The 20,463-nt window shown below is 44.5% G+C and overlaps 1 protein-coding gene across 1 annotated transcript in view; it reads left to right on the top strand.

The window, feature by feature from the left end:
• Nucleotides 1–16,855, top strand: part of ANXA2 (annexin A2) — a 37,686-nt gene extending 20,831 nt beyond the window's left edge. Inside the window, exons 5-13 of the mRNA XM_063142725.1 lie at nucleotides 1,063–1,176; nucleotides 8,222–8,312; nucleotides 9,583–9,662; nucleotides 10,147–10,206; nucleotides 11,106–11,199; nucleotides 12,125–12,220; nucleotides 12,930–12,988; nucleotides 14,329–14,451; nucleotides 16,415–16,855. Coding sequence (XP_062998795.1) covers nucleotides 1,063–1,176; nucleotides 8,222–8,312; nucleotides 9,583–9,662; nucleotides 10,147–10,206; nucleotides 11,106–11,199; nucleotides 12,125–12,220; nucleotides 12,930–12,988; nucleotides 14,329–14,451; nucleotides 16,415–16,474 — 777 coding nt within the window. The 3' untranslated portion in view covers nucleotides 16,475–16,855. The remainder of the gene's footprint in view (nucleotides 1–1,062; nucleotides 1,177–8,221; nucleotides 8,313–9,582; nucleotides 9,663–10,146; nucleotides 10,207–11,105; nucleotides 11,200–12,124; nucleotides 12,221–12,929; nucleotides 12,989–14,328; nucleotides 14,452–16,414) is intronic.
• Nucleotides 16,856–20,463: the final 3,608 nt, after the last annotated feature.

Genomic DNA, 20,463 nt, shown 5'->3' with positions numbered 1-20,463 from the left:
AACAGATGTGATTATTGTTTCAGCTTTCACGGTTGTTACCGATCTGTGCTTTTCCCACACGGCTTTCCCTCGGCTGGGATAAAACCTCCAATTCAGACAGGGTGTTTCGGTGGGGAAGGATTTGGAGAAACAATGGAGACCATGCAAACAGTTGACCCATCCAATTCCACTCTGGAAAAACATGAGTCAGTGGGAAAGGAACAGGAAACAGACACACAAGCTGACTTTTCCTTGGATGAGTTCCCTTGAGGAAGGAATGATTTCCAGTGGGTCTGTTTTGGGGGAGACGTTGCAAATTGTCAATTCAAGTCATTTAAGGATAAAGACAAGAGCCCTGAGTACTTCTAAGACAGGGAGTATCAAAACCACCCCTTTGAATCGTGTGTTAGTTCCCTGTGCAGGTTGAGCTTTATAGTGTAAACTAGGTTGGCAGCTTGCTCGTCCATAAATGAATCCATTTCTCTGAACCCAACAAACACGGGAACACGTGCACTTCTATTGGTAATTAAATTGTTTTTATTTTTTTAAAGTTGCCCATAAGAGTCTCTGGGATCAGACCCAATGTCTAGTCCACCATCCTGTTTTCAACAGTGGCCTTCCAAATGCCACCGAGAAGCTACCAAGTAGACCATGAAGGCACCGGCCTGTCCTAAGCGCATGGCTGGAACAAGGAATCTAGGTTCCCAATGCATGGGACTTGCGTTGTTTCAGCACTGGCTAGACTGGAACTGAAGATTTGGCATGTCTGAGCACCAAATTAGCAGAAGCCCTACTCATGAGGAGGCCTTTACTCATGAGGAGGCCTTTACTCTTGAGGAGTCTTTTTCTGAAAGTAGATACTCCTTTGCCTATCCATGGCCCTAGCTTGTACCCTTATGCACTGGCATCCCCAGGGGCTGGGTGGTGTCTCAGGAAGAGAGTGGTCCATCTCTCTCATGGGAACATCTGAAGCCATCTCTCCCAGGGGCTAACAGAATTAAAGACCAAACCACCTGAGAGGGGCAAAAGGTCTGGAGATCAGCAACAAGTCCTAAACAGTTGGTCTCTTCCCTCTCTCTTTAGGAACTTCCCGCGGCTCTGAAGTCTGCTCTGTCTGGCCACCTGGAAACAGTTATCCTGGGCCTGCTGAAGACCCCAGCCCAGTATGATGCTTCTGAGCTGAAAGGGGCCATGAAGGTAAGTGAAAGCAAGGGCCCAAAAAGGGTGTCTCCTGTGTCCAGCCCCATTGCTCGAAAGGAACATTTCCCCAATACCTCGGGTCTCACATGTTGGTTCTAGCCTCCTGCCCTGAGCCAGGGAAGCTCCATGTGTTTCAGCTCTTGAACTGAACCCACATAATCCAGATTGGTGAGCAGGATTTCGAGAAAACCTCCTCAACCTGGTGCCTACCAGAAATAACAACAACAACAACAACAACAACAACAACTATTATTATTATTATTATTATTATTATTATTATTATTATTATTATTATATTTCTTACCCGCCTCTCCATTTTGATCAATGCGGGGAACAACAGTAAACAGTAAAATACATAAAACTGAATTAAAACGTAATATACTTTGTTAAAACTTCCTAAAAATCATTCTAAAATCATTCTAAAAACATCTTAAAATTCCACTGGGTAGGCCTGCTGGAAGAGATCAGTCTTGATAGTTTTCTTGAATGCTAGTAGACTGTTAAGTTGACGAGTCTCCTCCGGAGTTGCAATTTCTATCAACTCCTGCCAGCAGAGGCCAAGCACCGCCTTTTCCAGTGTGCCCGCCAGATGTTTTGGACTTCAACTCCAGTGAGCCACAGCCAGCATGGCCAGTGGTGAGGGATGATGGGAGTTGTAGTCCAAAACAACTGGAGGTCAACCCACTGGGGAAAGGCTGGTCTAGAGAGTCATCCAGTTTCCTTCCTTATCCTGAAACTAACCCAAGGTGCCAATTACAGTTCTGCTTAGGTTATGTCTCCACAGGACTCCCCTTGCAGGGGCTGCCAGTGTCTGTGGACGTTGGCTGCCCCTTGTCCATTCTTCTTTCAGCCCTACATTCTTGGTTTGCACCCCAGCTCCCAGTAACCCTCCACACTACAGATGTGTGTCCACTACTTCTCTTCCCGCACAGCTGCCAATGCTCCAGAACACAGCTGGGTCCAGGGCTGCCAGTCAGTGGAAGCTGAAAAGGGGTCTGTTTTTGTTGCTGTTGAAATAAAATGAGTGAAAGAGAACAAACCCCTTGCTTCCCTGCCACCACTCAGCAGCCCACCGCACCTGGAAACCTTTTTTTTAAAAAATAATAATAATAAAAAAATCAAGCACCCCAGCCCAATCCAAAACTCAAGCTGGAATTTCCCTCCTGACGACTTTGGGCTCAGCACTAGGCGGTAAACAATTCCAGAGCATCGTGCGGTAGTGTAAAAATTGATGGTTGCTTTTCAGCTTGTGATATGTTTCTGTTCTGACTCAGAATGCTGAAGGTTACCTGTAGGGCTGTGCACAGTCCCCCCAAACTGCTCCATGGCCCAATCTGCAACTTTCAGATTGGGCTGATCTGCTTCGGGCCAATCCGCCCCGCAGAGCGAGATCCAGAGGGGCAGATCGACATTTTGCCCCCCTTCCCTACTTACTTGCCTCTGCAGCAGGTGGTGGAGGCAGGTAAGTGTGGAAGGGGGGCCAAAATGGGGGCCGAATAAGCCTCCCTCCCCCCTGCCCCCTTACCTGGCTCTGCCGCCGTCGCCAGGTGAGCCCACCTCCTTCCCCTTACCAGCATTCGGAGCTCCGGATGGAGGCGAACCGCTTTGCCCCGATCCGCAGCTCCCTTGACCTGATCCGGATCCGCCTTTGGCGGAAGCGGATCGGGTCACTCCTTTCCCGCTTCTACAACCTGAAACGGAGCGGAGCACAGCCCTAGTTACCTGCTCTTCAGCCTTGCAATGGAAAAGGGTGCTTTGCTTTTTATGTTGCTAAACTTTATTTACGCTCCAGGATGGGTGGAATAATGTAATCATCACCTCTTGCAGCTTCTTTCTACTTTGTCCAATGCTGCCCTCTACTGGCTTAGAACTGGACTAGCTCCAAATGATGTGTAAGCTGTTATGAAATGGTCCCCCCTCCCTATTTTCTGGGGGTTTATTACATAGATCTTCAGTTGTAGGGGGGGGGGGATGCCAGCAACATGGTGTTCCTGCAGCAGTGTCTCAAACCTTTGTTCAAATGTTCATAAGCCTGTTTCAGACACATGGCAGGACAACCAGGGATGCTCAATCTCTCAGAAATTCTCCGAATGTCACTTCAAAGCTTGATTCAGCTTGCTCCTGTTCCCATTTGCAACCTGTTTTTTCTGGTTTATTCGAATGGGGGAAAGTGCACATTTCAAATGGGGACAGGGTGCGTTTTTCACCCCCACTGATTCAACTGTGAAAATGCGAATTTTTAAAAGAGTCAGTTTTTAAAAGGTATACCCTTTAAAACAATGCACACTTAAACATTCACACTTTAAATTGTGCTCTTTCATGTGCGTATTTTTTTTATAAATGCACATGTTTAATTGTGCATCTTCTGCAAATGCATGCACAGGTTTGGGAATTTACAAATCTTTTCAGAGAACAAGGGTTTCTGTTCATGCTCAGGGGTTGCAAATGGAACATTTTTCGAGTGACTTCCAAACATAAATGAAATTCTTGCTCATCCTTGGGCTAATTGCCATGATTGCATGATGGAAGGGCAAAAGGACACTTCTGTCCTGCACCAGGGTTCCTAGACTGAGCGGGCGAGTTGGACTCGATGGCTTAATTAGCCCCTTCCAATTCTACACTTCTCTGTAAATGTAGAAGGTGAGGACGCTACAGAAATCGGAGTCAGGAACTTGGAAACCGGAAAGGCTGAGGGGATGGAGGAGGAAGGTGACACCCCTGTGTTATCCTCAAAACAACCTTGTGAAGTGGGTTTAGGCTGAGAGGTTGTGACTGGCCTAAAGTCACCCAGTAATCTCCAGAGCTGAGAAGGGTCTTGAACACAGGCCTCCTCAGTCATAATCTGACTCTTTAGCTACCACATCACCATACTGGCCTTCTCTTTGTAAAAGGACCTCCTAGTACTGGGGCGAACATACACCGAGAACTGGAGGGGACGGGACACGCACCGAGAAACTGGTGCTTCCGTGGTGTCAAGGAGCTGCCACGCCACCGTTGTAGAAATGTTTGCATGTCTCTACAGGCTGGACAGCAGGCGTCCTTTATTTATACAGCTCATTCAACATCAGTGACACTTTGATGTAAGCATGGACACAGATCTCTTCCCCCATGGAGCTTACAGTCTAGATTTTGATAGCTGGGGAGATGACAAAATCCTGCATGTTGAAAACCATTTTGTCAGGGAAAAGGTTAGACAGGAATTCTTCCCGTTGATATCTAGTTTTCTATGAGCGGGAGACGGACAGACAGGCAGTGTCAAGAGTCGGCACGGTTGGGCGGCTGTCGAGGGCCCGCTAACAAGGGCTCTTTAGAATTTCTCCTTCTCCTCACCGTTGCAGTGCGCTTGTTCACCTGCCTCTCACCCTGGCCAAGACAACGGTGGTGGTGGGAAGGAGGAAGAGCAGTTTCCACGGACAACTTGCTTCCAGGCTCTCTGCATGCTGTGTTTCTCAGAAAGCTCCTGCTTTCAATGGGAGACAAATGACCAGGCTTGCTAGGTAATCCACAAAGCTTTTATTAAACAGCAAACATCTCTTCTACCTGAAGAGAGTCTAATCTCTTGGAAACTTCCCCCTAGGCAAAACTATGCAAATTAAGCGAGACAATTGTCCGACCAAGGAGAACAGGAAGCCCCTTCCCAAAAGCCCATAATTTCAGAGAGCCTGGTGTGGAGGCAGGTTCTGGCGCAATCCTAGTCGGACTGACTTTCTCACACCTTCCTTCCGCCCTATGTGTTTTAGCTTCCAGCGGACCCTAGCGTCAGCTAGCTTGTCGGGGCATTCTGCTCCGGAAGAAAGTTCACTTCCCACTGAGTGTGTAGGATTTGGCCTTGAGGAGATAAGGTCTGGAGAGGGCTGACTCCCCGCTGGGGTATCACCTATGAGAGCTTCCTCCGCCACTGGTACAGGCTGTCTACTGTCTGGCGCCACTTCCTCTAGGTCCGAATCTGATTCTGATTGATTACCTGAAACACCTTCTCCCAAAACAGGGGCAGTAGGGTTAGCCATGACACTGCCTGTCAAGCAAGCAAGGAAGAGGAAGAGCAGCTGGGGACCATGGTGGTAAAAAGGTAGACTCCCTGAAAAAGGGTGACTTGGCTGGCTGGGTGGAAGGGCAGACAGGCAGACCAGTAGGGAACACTCAGTCCTGGAAGCGGTTTTAGCGCATGCCAAAACTATTTGCCTATAAAACCTTTTAGAGACTGGGAAACACACTGGCGAAAAGTCAAGGCAAAGGCACCTTCTCCATGTCCCGCTCTGATCATTTGTGGACAGTACTCCATGTAAACCCTTCTGCCCTCTATCAGGGTTAGTTTCAAAGAGGTTTGTGGTTCCTGTCTCCAGCAGCGAAGCTGTTCCTCACCCTCCCTTGACGGGAGCACGTTTAAAACCTTGATACTGGTGAAAAGCATCTTTTATTTTCCTTCCGTTGCTCTATGGCTCCCCGGAGTTGCGCTGTAATGCAAAAACAAGGAAATTACATGACTTTCTTGGTTGAAGGCAACTTCATTTATCAATTATGTATCTAATTCTAAAGCCAAAGGTTGCATTTTTCTTTTCTTCTTCTTCTCTTTTTTAAGAGACACATAAAATAAGTCTTGTTAATTATGTTCTTTTCCTAAAAGTGTTCTAGCACCCCGTCAGCCAAAACCGCTTTATAAATGATTCCGGGTGGAACTGAAACTGAACTGAAATTAACCATCCATTTTTCAGCCCTTTGGCAGGAATCATTTTGATTGAACTATGCCAGGGAAGTTCATCTGAGTTCCCAAAGAGTTTAATTAACACCTGACACCTTTTCATGTGGATTAGTAATTTTCTTATTGTATTAACAGCTTCATAATTGATTTACACTTTACACCCAGTTAATTCAACTTTTAGTTCAAAGCTGTACTTCGGTATTCAGTTTTATATGTTCACTGTTCAGGGAAAACAAGCGACAGATGGACCTGCTGATTAAATCTTGACTTTGATCATAAGAAGCCAGACTTTGAAATACATATTTTATACTATATGTCCCTTGAACTCATCCACCTTGTTCAGAATGTATGAAATCTGAATATTAGTCTGTCGTGCAAAATATATTTTTGTTCTTCAGAATCAAGAGGGATAAAAAAAACACCTGCCTATTTTTTAAAGGTCTGCGTAGTATCGATGCCTCCTTTTTTGAAAAAACACCTTCCTGATGCAGTATGTGCATTGCACATGTTACAGAGTAAAATAGTTAATGTTCGTTTCAGCTGTCCTTTCCAAAGAGATGGTTTAAAAGCAGAGGCCCAATTTGGGTTTATATCTGGATATAATTGAAACCAGGACTCTCTAGTGCTCTGCTCCAGAACCCATTTTCAGTATGAGACCTTAGCCCCAGAACATATGAGGTAGCATTTACATCAGTCTTTCTTGGAAAGTACCACGATAATGATCAGGGGTCTGGAAACGAAGACCTATGAGGAGAGACTGAAAGAACTGGGCATGTTTAGCCTGGAGAAGAGAAGGCTGAGGGGAGACAGGATAGCACTCTTCAAGTACTTGAAAGGTTGTCCCACAGAGGAGGGCCAGGATCTCTTCTTGATCCTCCCAGAGTGCAGGACACGGAATAACGGGCTCAAGTTACAGGAAGCCAGATTCCGGCTGGACATCTGGAAAAACTTCCTGACTGTTAGAGCAGTATGACAATGGAACCAGTGACCTAGGGAGGTTGTGGGCTCTCCCACACTAGAGGCCTTCAAGAGGCAGCTGGACAACCACCTGTCAGGGATGCTTTAGGGTGGATTCCTGCATTGAGCAGGTGGTTGTACTCGATAGCCTTATAGGCTCCTTCCAACTCTACTATTCTATGATTCTTTTCTGGATATCACTCCTTCTCTACCATAGAGATTGTTTTTTTAAAAAAATATATATTTTTATTCCATATATACAAATGTTCATTATACAGTAATCTTTTTTACCACCCAAACTTATAAGCATAATTACTTTCCATTCAGTTTTCATCGTTTATCCCTTTTATCTCGTTCCCTCCCCCCAGCCTGGTACATTTCGCATAGATTGACCCATTTCTTTTTCTGGGATGTTATATCATTTCTGTTTATATCTTCCTTTATTTTATTTTATTTATAGTTATTTTCTAACATTACTTCTTTTCAGGAGTCCCAGAGCGTCCTATAGGCCTCTGCCAGAGTTGTTCTGTTCATTTCTTTCTTCATATATTCTATATACTTTTGCCAATCTTTCTTAAAGTTATAGATTGTTTGTTACTTTTAAAAAAACAAATCCCTTTCTTCCACTATTGGCAGCAAAGGGCCTCTTTTTGGTTGTCCCTTACCTTACGTAGACTCCACTGGGGAAGAGCCTCTGGGGGAACCATTCAGCTGTTTGGCAAACTTCTACGGGAACCTCCCTGTGAAGTGGTATTTAGCTCTCCAGGGCTAGGAGCTCCTCTGTTTTTCAGACCGTGGCCTGTGGCCCAGAAGTGTATTTAGCATGTGCTCTGATGCCTTTACGATTAATCAGTCTCCATAATATGGTTGACGCCATCTTACATTAATGGCTTCACAGTTGTGGGAAATATGCACTCCAGCTTAGCCAAAGTGCTGCACAGAAAAGAGAACCTCTTATGGTGCAATAAAGAGTCATTTATTAAGCCCAACCTATTTCATTCACCAGGGCCATCATAAAACAAAGTCAAACTCTGTCTTCTAAGTGCTGTACTGCTTACTATTACTAACAGAGCACATAGAAAATAGGGTTGCTGTGCTTTTCTGTGCCCCAAGGAAGACTGTAATCGAAACACATTGGGCTGAATAAATTATAATTTAATGCAGCTTAGGTGGTTGTCCTTCCTTTATGGATGGCTTCCCTCATTCCAGCCAGGTCCAAATCTGAGAGATGCATAATAAAAGACTAGAATCTCTCTCTCTCCTTCTCTTTACAAGTAGAACCTAAGGGCCCACCTGTAAAACTTCAGTTTTCGGTTTAAAATCGGGTAGCAATTGCCAGTGAGTACTTCTGCCTTTCAGTAAATTGATTTTTCATTTGCATTTCAGGGCCTAGGAACTGATGAAGACACACTCATTGAGATCATCTGCTCGCGAACAAACCAGGAGCTTGGTGTAATTAACAAAGTCTACAAGGAAAGTAAGTCAACCAGGAAGGATGTCAGGATCGAGATGGAACGGCTCCATGTTCTCCTTTAGATAACGGCTCTCAATCGCTTGAGAATTTACGTGATGATTTCCTGATAGAAGCTTCCAATTATTCCAAGCATTTAGTGATAACTTGGAAGAGTTAAGAAGCACTGTTGTAGTCAGTTGTGCATGACCCAAGCAGTTATTTTACAGGCAAGCAAAAGGAGGCAAAGCGTGCATATGGGAGATATGCAGAAATCTTTAATGAAAGGTATAAGATGTCCAATGCACCTTGTCCAATGCATCTTGGGCAAAAGATCATGATTCGCTGGGATCCATTATATCATAGGGGCCACCTTTAGTTCTCCTAAATGCAGTTTCTTAATTGTGAAGGACATGTATCAGGAAAAGGTCCCTGTGATGACACTGACCTCACCCAGAAGGCCTTGCCTGGCACACCCTTCTCAAGCCAAGCGCCACCTCTTGAAAAGCCCGAGGAAAGGGTAAAAACAACACAACCTTTCCCCTCTATGTGAGGGAACAAGGTAAAGGGTTTTGGGAAATAGGTTCTATTGTTGAGATACTGAACTGCAGGTGTATTGTTAGAGGTTTTTACACTGTGTAATATAGCAGGTAATAAATCCGAGCTGACGCGTGGTTTGTGGTGACAGAACACAAAGTAAAGTTTATGGAAATTGAACAGATCTTTGGTATTTCAATTTGGATCAATCCTGCTTATTTTTATGCTTAAAACAACAACCCCAAGTCCCTTAAAATCCTATCTCTTCTCACTCCTCACACACCAAACACTCTCATGAAGCACAAGCCAGACTAAAACTCCCAGACTAAAACCAAACCTCAAACTAAACCCCACAATCCCCTCAGGATCTATGAAAACAAGCCTGCATGAGCCTGGATGGTCTCTCATGATTTGATCCTAGTATATTTTAACTAACCACAATTACAACAAACCGTGGTTCCCTGGCTTCAGATGTAATGGGGAGCTGTGATTCCAAAGTGGAAGCAGAAGCTTCCAGCCTCCTCATCTTGTGTGTGAAGCAAAGTATAAGAGTATAAAAATGTAATAAATAAATAAATAAAATAAGTCTGCAGCTAGTGCAGGATTGTTCTTTTAATGACAAACCAGGATTTCTCCTTACATCTGAGCTGGGCTTTTGAATTTAAGAGATTGTAATGAGAAGTTCTGAAAGTTCAATACTGGACCGTTGATCTAAGCCCAAAGGCTTATTCCCTAATTCTCCCCCCCCTTTTTTTTTTAGTGTACAAGACTGAGTTGGAAAAAGACATCATCTCAGACACATCTGGCGATTTCCGCAAACTGATGGTTGCATTGGCCAAGGTAGGAATCTCTTGGTCTGGTTTACTGTTCCTCTGCTTACTTTAACGTTTTTATATAGGGTGGTTGTATTTTAATGGAGAATTGTTATAGTTGTTTCACATTTTGTATCTTTTAATTCTATTGTAAATTGCCTCGAGGCCTTTTTCCCCTTCTTTTTTTCTTTCGAGAACAGCATCTAAGAAATGTTATCAACGGAAGCTAACTTCCTGTGTTAGGTAGCTATTTGTCTCAAGACACGGCTGAAGCCTGCATTTGGAAGGGTCTTTATGAAAATGTTAGATGCTAGTGCTGTTCTTCGCCTTGGCTGCGTCAAAGTCTACGTTCCCCATGAGGGTTAAAGTTGTTCCTCAGCCCATCAGGGCACATCAGAGGGTTCTTGATGTTCTAGATGAATCTCTCCTGAATAAACGCTTGGCCAGCGAACGTTTCATGACAGTGCTTGGGATAGGCCATGACTTTGTGTTTTCTCTTTTTGTTTTAAAAGGGGAGGAGGAGCGAGGACAATTCTGTGGTGAATTATGAGCTGATTGACCAAGATGCTCGGGTAGGTGGCGCTGGTTTGCTCTAGCCAGTCTGCTTTTCTGTTAAAATCTTGTGACTGCCTTTAGAAAAGCTCCATCCCAGGAGACAGCCATCACGCAAGAACAATGGCTTAAGCCGAACGTGCCATCTATATTTAAATTTATGGGTCATTTATAAGAACGTAAGAAGAGCCTTGCTGGACTGGACCACTGCCTTGGGTCCCACAGCAGCCAACTAGGTGTCTCTGGGACATGAAGGCCATAGCTCTGCCCTGCTTTTTGCCCCTGCAGCTGATGCCATGAGATAGACAATCCTCCATAAATGGGTCTAATCCCCCTAAACAAGTGGCCATCGCCGCCTCTTGTGGCAGCAAATTTCACAAGCGTGTGATGCATTTACTGGGAAAGTGATTACTTTTGTTTGTCCCTGAACCTACTACAGTTTTATTACATGACCCTGGGATATGTGTGTGTGTGCGCGCGCATGCATGCATGTGTGTATGTATCAACGTTTTGCCACAGCATGCATAATTATAATGTCTGCACTCCCCTAAACTCACCCCCACAAAAAAAAAATCCTTTATCGCAGAGCTAGAAACCAAGACCTTTTGAAAGTGTGTGAGGCTTTCTATGACTTACCATATGATATCTGGTAGCCTTTCAACAGGTCCGTTTCTATTTGGGTTAGAAACTTGTGGTTCTCCAGATACTGTCTGACTACAACTCCCAGCATCCCAAGCCTTGGTCAATGCTGGCTAGGGCTAGTGAGAGTTGGAGTCCAGCAATATCTGGAGGGCCACACATCCCCCAACCATGGTTTATATCCTGGGTACCGCATCTGGCGACAGGTGTTCATGGTTGAATGAATGGTATTGCTAAGGCCAGGGAGCTGACACACGTCCCCTTTTCATTCCTACTGCAGGATCTGTATGATGCTGGTGTGAAGAGGAAGGGCACAGATGTTCCCAAGTGGATCAACATCATGACCGAAAGGAGTATCCCCCATCTTCAGAAAGGTAATGTGGAACCAAAGCTGGCTCTACTGTGACTTATGGGGTTGGGCCCAGCCACGTCCATGCAAAGCATGTGCTGTACTACTGAGCTAGGAGTTGAAGGTTGGACCCATAGCTCAGTGGCAGAGCACACATTCTACATGCACATCGTCCCCAGTTCAGTCACCAGCATCTCCTGTTAAAAAACCCAGTAGCAGGTGAGGGGAAAGCCTCTGAGCTCTTGACACCTGCTGCCAGTCAGTGCAGAAACTACTGGGTTACATGGAGAAATAGTCTATTCTGGTCCTAGGCAGCTTCATTCATGCACAGTGGTACAAAAGAGGTAAATTTTTTAAAAATGTGGACAAATGTGTATTTTTTTTAAAAAAAACATGTATTTGCAAAACACAAATACAAGAAAGGTGAACATTTCCAAAAAGTGCATGCAAATATTCGTATGGACCAATATATCAGTTACCTAGGGAGTCAGTTACCTAGGGAGGTTGTGGGCTCTCCCACACTAGAGGCATTCAAGAGGCAGCTGGACAACCATCTGTCAGGGATGCTTTAGGGTGGATTCCTGCATTGAGCAGGGGGTTGGACTCGATGGCCTTGTAGGCCCCTTCCAACTCTGCTATTCTATGATTCTATGATTCTATGATATATATATAAATTATAATCTGATGTGGAAAAAATGAGGACCTGACCAAAGCTGAGAGATTTGCCCATCTGTAGTTGCTCCTCAAGAGCTCCTCCTTATTCCGTCAGCCCCAGTGATGAAGAAATGAGGTGGCAAAGGAGTTGGGTACCAATTGTCCAAAGGATCGTTTTCTTTTTGGGCCCTGCAAATTTATGGCAGTGACTACTGAATGTGCGTGTTCTTCTTTAACCTTTACCTTCCATGAAATAATTGCTCTGACCTTCCTTTTCTGTTCCTTCACCTTGGTAGTATTTGATAGGTACAAGAGCTACAGCCCGTATGATATGTTGGAAAGCATCAAGAAGGAAGTGAAAGGAGACCTGGAAAATGCCTTCCTTAATCTCGGTGAGTAAATGCACAGAGATCGAATAGTTGGCCATCCAGTGTTGGGAGTGAGGAACGGGGGGTGGGTGCGGCCTACATACCCATGACAATAAACTTCACAGAGGCATCAGTGGATGGATTTCTGAAGCTGGCTGTTCATATTATATGTGGTTGACAAGAGCGATCAGTGGTGTAGTGGGGCATTTTTTGTTAGGGCAGGAACGAACGGTGGTGTCATCTACTGTAGCGCCCGGGGAATTGAGGGACCCTCGTTGTTCAGGCAAGTGAATGAAGTGATGATGAGGCTTTCAAGTTTTTCTATTGTCTGTGACCAATTGGCATAGAGGAAGTCATGTTCTTATGTTCTTAGTCGGAAGTATGCACCACTGAGTTCAGTAGAACTTACTCCCAAGTAATTGTGCAGACAATTGGACTCATGCAGGTTCAGATAAATTAGATACTACCTTAAATTGGCCTTCTCCAACCCAGTGCCCTCTAGATGTTTTGGACTTCAACTCCCATCACCCCCAGCGAGCATGGCCAAAGGTTAGGAATTCTGGGAGATCCAAAATACATATTAAAATTTAGACTTGGGGTTATAAGGCTGTGTCAGGGATTGGATCTTGACAATATTGTGTTACAGTCCTCCCTGATTGCTATATATTAATGCTCTCTTTAATTGTCCTGTAATGGATCTTTTACCCCAATATCCATCTTTTCCCCTCCACAGTTCAGTGCATTCAGAACAAGCAGTTGTACTTCGCTGATCGGCTGTACGACTCAATGAAGGTAGAGTATCTGAAAACGAATCGGGGAGCGTGGTCCACTGGGAAGTTCTCTTTTGCACACACCATTGGAAGGAATGGGAGCAGCAGCTAGTGAGGCTGGAGAAATTAAAGGCGGACTAAAATAAGTTTGGATTTCTAAGAATCCAGCCTGTGGAATCAATCCACTGTGGATTGGCCTCCCCAGGGTGTGTGGAGCCTGAAGACTTCCGGACTTTTTCTTTCACTTTCCTGAAATTCACACAAATTCATTCACAAGAAAATTCACATGTTTCTACTGAGACATATACAAAGGGGAAAGTCAAATAGAATGCGGAACAATAGGTAAAATGTTACATGCTAACATAAATCATGTAAACTGTTGCAAACTTCCTTACGGAAGTATTTGGGTAGTTTTCCGCATAACGAGGGGGGGGGGAAATCTGAATCTATCTGTGAACAGGCACCAGAACAAACGACAGCCCACAACCCACAAAACACCCCCAGGATAGATTTCACCAAATCCGGACATCCCTAGTTGTACCAAGGGTCTCCTATGCAATGGTCGTGTTCAACTCCCATTCATCTCAACGGGATTTGTGCAGAAGGGAACCAGAAGACCAGTGGCGAAGAAACCAATAATTCTTTAAGGGCGCAATCCTATGCACATTTAGGCCTGGTTCAGACAACACGCTAAACCATGCTGCTTAACCACAAAATGGTTAAGGGAATGCATGCATTCCCTTAACCATTTTGTGGTTAAGCAGCATGGTTTAGCGTGTTGTCTGAACCAGGCCATTGACAGAAAAAAAAAAATCCCACAGTTCCTAGCATGCCCCAGCCAGCCATCGGATGCATAGGATTGCACCCTAAATCAACAGATAGCCTTGCAAATGTTAGGACAACATTTGCTTTTGTTTTACCCTTGTACTGAGTCCAGTATCAGAGGCAGTAAACCTATATACACCAGTTGCTGGGGAACGTGGGTGGGAAGGTGTTTTTGCACCCGCGTCCGGCTTGTGGGTCCCTGGTCGACAGCTGGATGGCCACTGTGTGGACAGAGTGCTGGACTAGATGGACCCTTGGTCTTTTCCAGCAGGGAACCTCTTATGTATCATGAAATCAGCCTTAGAAACGACACCTATTTTCTGCCTGAGTTCTGAGATGGGAAAGGGATTCCAGGTGAGGCTTGAGGGCTTTATTCATTATACCAGGTGGAAATGGACCTTGAGGTTCTTCTCTTATAAATATACTGATAATTCTATGTCCATCCGTTGTCAGTCAAACGCAGCCTTTTTTTTTTTTTTTTAAGGTATTTCAAACATTACAAACAATTAAGCTTAAACGTGACAAAATCATTTTCAGGGCAAAGGAACTCGGGACAAGTTGTTGATCAGGACTATGGTCTCCCGCTCCGAGGTTGACATGCTGAAAATTAAGAGTGAATTCAAGAGGAAATACGGGAAGTCGCTCTATTACGTCATCCAGGTGAGAACTCCTCTTCTCTGTTCCCCGTCAACCAGCTCTTTTCCACAATACTCTTTTCCATCCCCCAGTTTCCCACTCTCCTGACAATACAATATTAAAAGTCTGACAGGTGTTACCCAGAGGACCTTTTCCTGTGCTGCTCCCAGACTGTGCAATGGCCTGCCGGAGGAGACTCGTCAACCTGACAGTCTATTAGCATTTAAGAAAGCTATAAAGACTGATCTCTTCCGGAAGGCCGATCCAGTGGAATTTTAGGATGCTTTTAGGATGTTTTAACCATGTATACTGTGTTTTGATTAATATTTTATGTATTTTATACTTGTTGTTGTTTTTCCCTCCTTGATTAGAATGGAGAAGAGGGTTAGAAATAAAATTATTATTATTATTAATCTTAAAACATTAACAGCAGTTTCAACAGAAACAATAATATATTTAAAATGCCACTGTTAAAAATGACAAGGGTTTCCCCACCTTAGAGTTTGTTTTTGGTACTTCTGCAAACCTCAGGGTTCCCCCGAGTCTTGCGGGTGGGCGGGTGGCACCGTTTTGGCATCACAAAAGAGTGACACTCGTCAACAGAACATGAGAAATAAAGAAAAATAGAGGGAACAACTGCTCTGACTCAGCAAAGGTGGTTTTGTATTGGCCACTGATGGGGTCTCTCTAAGGGCCAAATGATGTGTTACATAAACAGCCTGTTAAAAAGGCCATTATTTAGGACTGGGCCACCTCTCTTCCTTAGCAGAAGGCACCAGTGCAAGGGAACAATCCAGACTGAGGGTTTTGCAGAAGGAAGGCCATCTCTCTCTCTCTCTCTCTCTCTCTCTCTCTCTCTCTCTCTCTCTCTCCTTTTATCCTGTTTTTCTGCTGGGATCTCTTGCACGCAAAGCACCTTGAAGAGCTCATTTAGAGTCCTGGCTAAAACCCGGAGTGGATTCACCACCCCACTGACATCAGAGCCACCGGCCTTCACTGCACAAACCATTAATGCAACGTGTAGTCCATTCTTGGCTCGGTTGCTTGTAGGTACGATCCAGAGGGCCTCTCTCCTGCGCAAGCCTTTTTGCAACGAATGGGGCTGTTTTCTAATTCGGTCAGATTTCAATTGTGTGCCATTGCTCAGAACCTTTTTTCTTCTTCTGAGCAAGTCCCATTTAATTAGCGCAACAAGACTTACTTCTGAGTAGATGTGCAGAGGGTTGTCTTGCCAGTGTTAATTCCTATGCAGTCCCACTGACTTGACTTGCACATTCCACCCCCTCCTTTGAACTCAAAACCTACTGGGACATGAAAAGAAATACCTAATTGTTAATTTGTTCTTAATTGCTGCATCAGCAAGGCAACTGTTGTGGTGTTTAACACTGTGTCACAGTAGCTAATTTGCTGATACAGCACTTGAGAGAAGAATGGGCTAACAGCCCATATTGCATGACGTTAGACCGTGGCGTCATTCCTTCCCCATCACTGTCACGGGGTTACTTCAGCCCTAATACTTTGTAAGTGCAGTGTTCCAGGCGCTACTCACTTTGAAATTTAAGTCACTCTTATGCCATGATTTCTTCCAGTTGAAACACACACACACACACACACTGAAGTTTTGAAACACGGCAAAACATGCATACATGGGAAAAGTTATCCTTATTTTTTGTACTGTTTTGGGGTCCTAAATGGATGACTCAGATGGTGATAGTGTGGTAACTCAGATGGCTAATGTTCAATCCATCAAATTTATTACAGTCATAGACCAGCAGAATAAAAATAGCTAGAAATACAGAAATTATAAAAGCAATTTACAGTAATTATAAAAGCAAGCCAAATTAAGAACAGGGAGACAAGAGTCACTAACCAACAAGTTAAAATAGCTACAATTACAGCTATTATGAAAGTAATCCTGTTAAAGACTGGAGAACAAGAGTCATGTAATGGGGTTAATGTTTAATTTGAGTTCTCTTTCTCTTTGCAGCAAGACACGAAAGGCGACTATCAGAGAGCGCTCCTGAACCTGTGTGGAGGAGAAGATTGAAAACTGTGATGAGAATGAAAAAGAAAATCCCGTTCCTGCCCTGAAATGTGCTCCCCCCCTCACCCTCTCTCTCTGCTTCCCTTATGCTAACACTCCTTTGCAGAACTAGTTCCAATGACACAGTAGCCTTGCTAACTCGACTTCTGTATTCTATATATGCAAGACTGATCGCTGTCAGTTGCTTTCGTGTAGTTCCCTTCCTGGGCTCTGTGTTGCTTGGCTTTTACCCAAGTAGCTAATCTCAGCAGAAGTAATAAAGCCAAAGAAGTTAACATTCCAAAGAGAGAGAGAGGCAGGCATGCCTGTGTTGTGAAAGGCTCTGCCTCTGTGTTATGTTCCTGTCTACAGTACCAATAAAGTGGAGTTTTTACTTTAAGAAAACACTGTTTCTTCTCATGTGCTCTTCAGAATGAGCAGTGAGCACTTGCTTCTCTGTATAACATAAGAGGCTTCATCACACCGGGGTTATACAGTGCAATCACTGCGAATTGCATGCAAAGGACTCCAAAGTTTTCCAGTTTATAATCTGCTTTGATTGTGAAGCACGCCCATGCATCCTGCTTTAATTGTGCCATGAAGCCAAAAGACCCGTCCTATTTTGATACCCCTTTAAGAGCGAATCATTTGTTGCTTTCCGAGCGGCCACTGGGGGCGCAGGAGGAATTCTTGATTACGAAGGAGACAAAAGTTGAGCGTAGCCATACACGTACTCTGGATTTTAGGAAAGCTGATTTTAATAAACTCAGAACTATGATAAGTAAGGTCCCGTGGCAAGGGAGCCTAATGAGAAAAGGAGTTCAGGATGGGTGGGAGTATTTAAAAAAGGAAATTTTAAAGGCGCAGTTAAAAACAATTCCAACAAGGAGAAAAGATAGAAGACAACAGAAGAAACCAATGTGGCTCCACAAAAAGCTTAGAGACGACCTGAAAACAAAAAAGGGATATATATAGGAAGTGGAAGGAAGGCCAGGCTACAAAAGAAGAGTACAGACAGGTGGCACAGAAGTGCCGAAATGGCGTCAGGAAGGCTAAAGCTGTGAATGAGCTGAGATTAGCGAGGGATGCTAAAAGCAATAAAAAGGCTTTCTTCAGATACGTGAGTAGTAAAAGACAGAGGAAAGAAATGGTGGTTCAACTGCTTAATGGGGATGGCAAATTGATAACATGACAAAGAAAAGGCTGAAGTGCTCAATTCCTACTTTGCCTCAGTCTTCTCCCAAAAGCGGGTCTATGACACACACACACCGGAAAAAGTGAAGCAGAAGTTGAGGGGGCAGGATTGCAGTTTGATATTGATAAACAAATGGTCAAAGAACACCTAATTTCATTGAATGAGTTTAAATCTCCAGGGCCCGATGAACTGCATCCTAGAGTAATGAAGGAGCTAGCAGAAGAACTCTCAGAACCTTTGTCTATTATCTTTGCAAAATCATGGAAGACGGGTGAGGTGCCGGACGACTGGAGGAGGGCTAATGTTGTCCCTATCTTCAAAAAGGGCAAAAAGGAGGAACCTGGGAACTACAGACCAATCAGTCTGACATCCATCCCTGGGAAAATTCTGGAGCAGATTATAAAGAAGTCAATCTGTAAACACCTTGAAATCAATGCAGTGATTACTAGAAGCCAACATGGATTTGTCAGGAACAAATCCTGTCAGACTAATTTGATCTCATTTCTTGATCGGGTAACCTTCCTTGTGGACTGTGGGAATGCTGTGGACGTCATATATCTTGACTTCAGCAAAGCTTTTGACAAAGTACCACATGACATTCGGATTAACAAACTAACTAAAAGTGGGATAGATGGAACAACTATTAGGTGGATTCACAGTTGGCTACAGAATCGGACTCAAAGAGTACTTATCAATGGAACCATCTCAAACTGGGGAGAGCCAACAAGCGGGGTACCGCAGGGCTCAGTCCTGGGCCCAGTGCTCTTCAACAATTTTATTAATGATTTGGACGAGGAGGTGCAGGGAACGCTGATCAGATTTGCAGATGACACAAAATTGGGTGGGATAGCTAATACCCTGGAAGACAGAAACAAACTTCAAAGTGATCTTGATAGGCTAGAGTACTGGGCTGAAAACAACAGAATGGAATTTAATAGGGATAAATGCCAAGTTCTACATTTAGGAAATAGAAACCAAATGCACAGTTACAGGATGGGGGATACTTGGCTCAGCAATACTACAAACGAGAAGGATCTTGGAATTGTATACCACAAGCTGAATATGAGCCAACAGTGCGATATGGCTGCAAGAAAGGCAAATGCTATTTTGGGCTGCATTAATAGAAGTATAGCTTCCAAATCATAGGAGGTACTGGTTCCTCTCTATTCGGCCCTGGTTAGGCCTCATCTAGAGTATTGCGTCCAGTTTTGGGCTACACAATTCAAGAAGGACGCAGACAAGCTGGAGCGTGTTCAGAGGAGGGCAACCAGGATGATCAGGGGTCTGGAAACAAAGCCCTTGGAGGAGAGACTGAAAGAACTGGGCATGTTTAGCCTGGAGAAGAGAAGATTGAGGGGAGACATGATAGCACTCTTCAAATACTTAAAAGGTTGTCACACAGAGGAGGGCCAGGATCTCTTCTCAATCTTCCCAGAGTGCAGGACACGGAATAACGGGCTCAAGTTACAGGAAGCCAGATTCCAGCTGGACATCAGGAAAAACGTCCTGACTGTTAGAGCAGTACGACAATGGAATCCGTTACCTAGGGAGGTTGTGGGCTCTCCCACCCTAGAGGCCTTCAAGAGGCAGCTGGACAGCCATCTGTCAGGGATGCTTTAGGATGGATTCCTGCATTGAGCAGGGGTTTGGACTCGATGGCCTTGTAGGCCCCTTCCAACTCTGCTATTCTATGACTCTATGAGGAGGATTTGATCGGTTTAAACTACCAATTAAACAAATGCTTACATCTGCATAAGTTTTAAAGATAAAGAACATCAAAATTGGCACAGTAATAGATATTAAGGAGAGTTTTTAGCATACCGAATTTGAATCAGATTGGGCCATCCATTGATTTTTTAAATTATTTTTTACATTTCTACCCCTTAACCCCTTTCTTGTTATGCAAAGGATCTTAGGATCACTACCGCCCGGGGTGTGATTTAGCTAATAACAACTGCAACAGTGTTATGCTGTCGGGGATAATTCGAGGGAAACAGGTACTTGGGATGAAGCTAAAGCTTTCTCCAACTTAGTGCTGTCCAGACATTTGGACTACAGTTCCCACAATCCTAAGCCAGCAAGGCCAATGGCTGAGGATTGTGGGAGTTGTATGAAACAGCCATCACCTTGCTGAATTCCCATCTCTACTACACAGTCTTTCTCCCATCCAAGGAACTAAACAAATCTGCTTATCTTTAGCCTTTTTAGCCAACAGTTCAGTTACCTTTTCAATAGAACTTAACACATCTCGAAAGATGGTCTCCGTTTCTCTGCCCACAAGGCAAGTGGCTAATTTTTGAGAGGCCATCTACACACAGCTGAATGGATTTGATTCCCCAAAACCTCCCTTCCTTCAAACCCGCTTCTAAACCCCAGCCCCTCATATCCGGTGCATTACTGCAGCGTTTTCTAATCCGGTGCCTTTCAGATGTGGTGGGCCACAACTTCATAAGACCATACGAAACACCATGATGGATCAGGTCCATCTAGTCCAGCATTGACACAGTGGCTAATCAGCTGCCCATGGGGAACCCACATGCAGGACAGGAGTGCGACAGCACCCTCCCCCCCATGTACTATGTCGGTAACCTCAAGATTGGATTACTGCAATGCGCTCTATGTGGGGCTGCCCTTGAAGCTGCTCCGGAAGCTGGAGCTAGTGCAGAACGCTGCAGCTCGGCTCTTGTCTGGAGCTGCCCCTTTCCAGCATGGAACTCCTCTGCTGAGGGAACTGCACTGGCTGCCTATTTGCTACCAGGCCAGGTTGAAGGTTCTGGTACTTGTGTACAAAGCCCTAAACAACTTGGGACCAGGATAC

This window comes from Elgaria multicarinata, chromosome 16 (genome assembly GCF_023053635.1).
Source record: "Elgaria multicarinata webbii isolate HBS135686 ecotype San Diego chromosome 16, rElgMul1.1.pri, whole genome shotgun sequence".
Classification (NCBI taxonomy): domain Eukaryota; kingdom Metazoa; phylum Chordata; class Lepidosauria; order Squamata; family Anguidae; genus Elgaria; species Elgaria multicarinata.
The sequence above is the reverse complement of the archived record's forward strand: the minus strand, read 5'-3'. Positions and strand labels throughout refer to the sequence as shown.